Source organism: Geospiza fortis, unplaced genomic scaffold (genome assembly GCF_000277835.1).
Source record: "Geospiza fortis unplaced genomic scaffold, GeoFor_1.0 scaffold891, whole genome shotgun sequence".
NCBI classification, from domain to species: Eukaryota; Metazoa; Chordata; class Aves; order Passeriformes; family Thraupidae; genus Geospiza; species Geospiza fortis.
The window spans coordinates 33,375-36,735 of NW_005054649.1; the positions used below are offsets into that span (position 1 = coordinate 33,375).

At 65.8% G+C, this 3,361-nt stretch overlaps 1 protein-coding gene across 1 annotated transcript in view; it reads left to right on the top strand.

The window, feature by feature from the left end:
• SLC4A2 (solute carrier family 4 member 2) overlaps positions 1-3,361 on the top strand; it is a 12,560-nt gene that overhangs the window by 7,107 nt on the left and 2,092 nt on the right. Inside the window, 10 exon segments of the mRNA XM_031064896.1 lie at positions 26-168; positions 251-435; positions 986-1,199; positions 1,299-1,520; positions 1,649-1,797; positions 1,962-2,156; positions 2,236-2,478; positions 2,600-2,689; positions 2,951-3,117; positions 3,199-3,360. Coding sequence (XP_030920756.1) covers positions 26-168; positions 251-435; positions 986-1,199; positions 1,299-1,520; positions 1,649-1,797; positions 1,962-2,156; positions 2,236-2,478; positions 2,600-2,689; positions 2,951-3,117; positions 3,199-3,360 — 1,770 coding nt within the window.

Sequence of the window (3,361 nt, forward strand, 5' to 3'; positions counted from 1 at the left end):
GCCCGTGCCCTGGGGAAGGGCCCTGACCCCTGTCCCCCGCTCTGTCCCCACAGAGGGAGGTCCTCACTCCCACACCCCCGGCCGGCATCACTCGTTCCAAGTCAAAGCACGAGCTAAAGCTGCTGGAGAAGATCCCGGACAACGCTGAGGCCACAGTGGTGCTCGTGGGTATGGAGGGGCGGGCAGACCTGGGGTATGGGCGCCGCATGCCAGGCACCCTGGTGACCCCTGTGCCCCCTGTGCCCCCCAGGCTGTGTGGAGTTCCTGGACCAGCCCACCATGGCCTTTGTGCGGCTGCAGGAGGCCGTGGAGCTGGACGCGGTGCTGGAGGTGCCCGTGCCTGTGCGGTTCCTCTTCGTGCTGCTGGGCCCCAGCAGCACCCACATGGACTATCACGAGATTGGGCGCTCCATCTCCACCCTCATGTCAGACAAGGTCCCTGCCCCGGGGCACGGGGGTCCTGCCGGGTGGGGGCTTGGGCTGTGCCTGGCTGAGGGGTTCGGGGCTGTACCAGGATGGGGTTCAGGGCTCTGCTGGGGCGGTGGCTTGAGGCTGTGCTGGGCAGGGAGCTCAGGGTTTTTGTGCCACGGCTGGGGGGTTCAGGGTTGTGCTGGGACTGTGGTCTTGAGACAGCACTGGACTGGGGGTTTGGGGCTGTGATGAGGCCAGCAGCTCAGAACTCAGATGGGATGGGCTGGAGGGCTCAGATTATGCCAGTGCTGGGGTCTCAGAGAAATGGATGAGGGCTTGGAGTCCTGTCGGGGCTGGGGAGCATGGTGCAATGCCAGGATGCTGGTTGGGCCTTGCTGTGCTGGGGTCTCGTGGCCATACTGGGGTGGGGGCCAGGGCTGTGCCAGGGTTGGGGGCTCAGGGCCGTGTCAGGGCCAGGGCCATGCTGAGGCCGTGGGCTCGGGGCTGTGTGATACCGGGCTCTCAGGAGCCACAGGGCTGTGGTGTGGGCACTGACCCTGCCATGGCCCTCCAGCAATTCCACGAGGCTGCCTACCTGGCCGACGATCGTCACGACCTTCTGAATGCCATCAACGAGTTCCTGGACTGCAGCGTGGTGCTGCCGCCCTCCGAGGTGCAGGGCGAGGAGCTGCTGCGCAGCGTCGCCCACTTCCAGCGCGAGATGCTGAAGAAGAGGATGGAGCAGGAGCGGAGGCTGCTGCTGGAGCCCAAGTCCCCCGAGGAGAAAGGTGCCAGGGCTAGGGCTGGGGCCAGGGCAGGGTTTGGGGTGTCCCAGCTGTTGGGATCTCACTGTCTGGCTGTCTGTCTGTCCATCCGCTCGCCCCCAGCTCTGCTGAAGCTGAAGGTGGTGGAGGACGAGGCCGAGGAGGACGACGACCCCCTGAGGCGCACGGGCCGCCCCTTCGGGGGGCTGATCCGGGACGTGCGGCGGAGGTACCCCCACTACCTGAGCGACTTCCGCGACGCGCTGGACCCCCAGTGCATTGCTGCCGTCATCTTCATCTACTTCGCTGCGCTGTCACCCGCCATCACCTTCGGGGGGCTGCTGGGTGAGTGCGGGTGTGGAGCAGCTGCAGGGGGCTGCAGCGGTGCTGGTGCTGCCCGCTGCATGTGCTGTGGGACAGGGCCGTGCCCGAGGGCCCATCCTGACGGGGTGCCTGAGCCTGTGCTGCCGCAGGGGAGAAGACGCAGGACCTGATCGGGGTGTCGGAGCTGATCATCTCCACGTCGCTGCAGGGCGTCCTCTTCTGCCTGCTGGGTGCTCAGCCCCTGCTCGTCATCGGCTTCTCGGGGCCGCTGCTCGTCTTTGAGGAAGCCTTCTTCACGGTGAGCTGCTGGGGTCTGCCCTGGGGCTGGGGAGACACCCCCACCCCAGCAGACATCCCCACAGCCCTCCTGCCAGGGCTCTGCCCCACTGCCCAGGGCTCTGTCCATCTCTGTGGCCATACTGACACCCCTCTGTCCATTTGTCTGTCCACACGGCTGGGCAGTTCTGCACGTCCAACGAGCTGGAGTACCTGGTGGGGCGTGTCTGGATCGGCTTCTGGCTCATCCTCATCGTGCTGGTCATGGTGGCCTTTGAGGGCAGCTTCCTGGTGCGTTTTGTCTCCCGCTTCACCCAAGAGATCTTTGCCTTTCTCATCTCCCTCATCTTCATCTATGAGACCTTTTCCAAGCTGGCCAAGGTGAGCTGTGGGGGTGAGCCGGGGGGGCTGGGGCAGGGCCAGGCAGGATGGGCCTGAACATGCCACCTTCCTGCTCCAGATCTTCCAAGAGCACCCGCTGCATGGCTGCCTGAGTGCCAACAGCTCAGCCGAGGCCTGGGGCAATGGCACTGTGGCCATGGCCAACACCACAGCCCTGGCCACCAGCCCGGCCGCCCGCGGTGCCGCCAAGGTCACGGGGCAGCCCAACACGGCGCTGCTCTCACTCGTGCTCATGGCCGGCACCTTCTTCATCGCCTTCTTCCTGCGCAAGTTCAAGAACAGCCGCTTCTTCCCCGGACGGGTGCGTGGGAACAGCCGTGGGGCCATGGGGCTGGGCTGAGCCCAGGGGGGCTGGGACGAGCCCAGGGGGGCTGGGCTGAACCAGGAGGGCTGTGGCCAGGCTGGCACTGGTGTTCCCCCAGATCCGGAGGCTCATCGGGGACTTTGGGGTGCCCATCGCCATCCTGGTGATGGTGCTGGTGGACTACAGCATCCAGGACACCTACACACAGGTGAGCAGCCACCCATCCACTGCCTGGGCAGCACACCTAGCCCCACACCCTCCTAGGGATCCCTGTGCCCCGTCCCACTGTCCTGGCTGCGGGTCAGCAGCTCCATCTGTTCCCAGCAGGGATGCACCTGCTCGGTGCCAGCATCTGACCTTCTCTCTCTCTGAGTCTGGCTTCTGGGGGTCCCGGTGCCTCCATGGCCCCCCTCACTCCATGGGGCACAGCCAGTGCCCTCTCAGCATTTGTGTCCCCCTCCCCCTGCAGAAGCTGAGTGTGCCCAGTGGGTTCTCGGTGACAGCCCCAGACAAGCGGGGTTGGGTGATCAACCCCCTGGGTGTGCAGAGTGCCTTCCCCGTGTGGATGATGGTGGCCAGTGGCCTCCCCGCCATCCTCGTCTTCATCCTTATCTTCATGGAGACCCAGATCACCACGTGAGTGCAGTGGGGGTGGGCAGGGGGCATTGCTGGGGCAGGGGGAGCCCATGCTGTGCCAACTGTCTGCCCTGGTTCCAGGCTGATCATCAGCAAGAAGGAGCGGATGCTGCAGAAGGGCTCTGGGTTCCACCTTGACCTCCTGCTCATCGTGGCCATGGGTGGCTTCTTCGCGCTCTTTGGGCTGCCCTGGCTCGCCGCAGCCACCGTGCGCTCCGTCACCCACGCCCACGCCCCCCCCGTC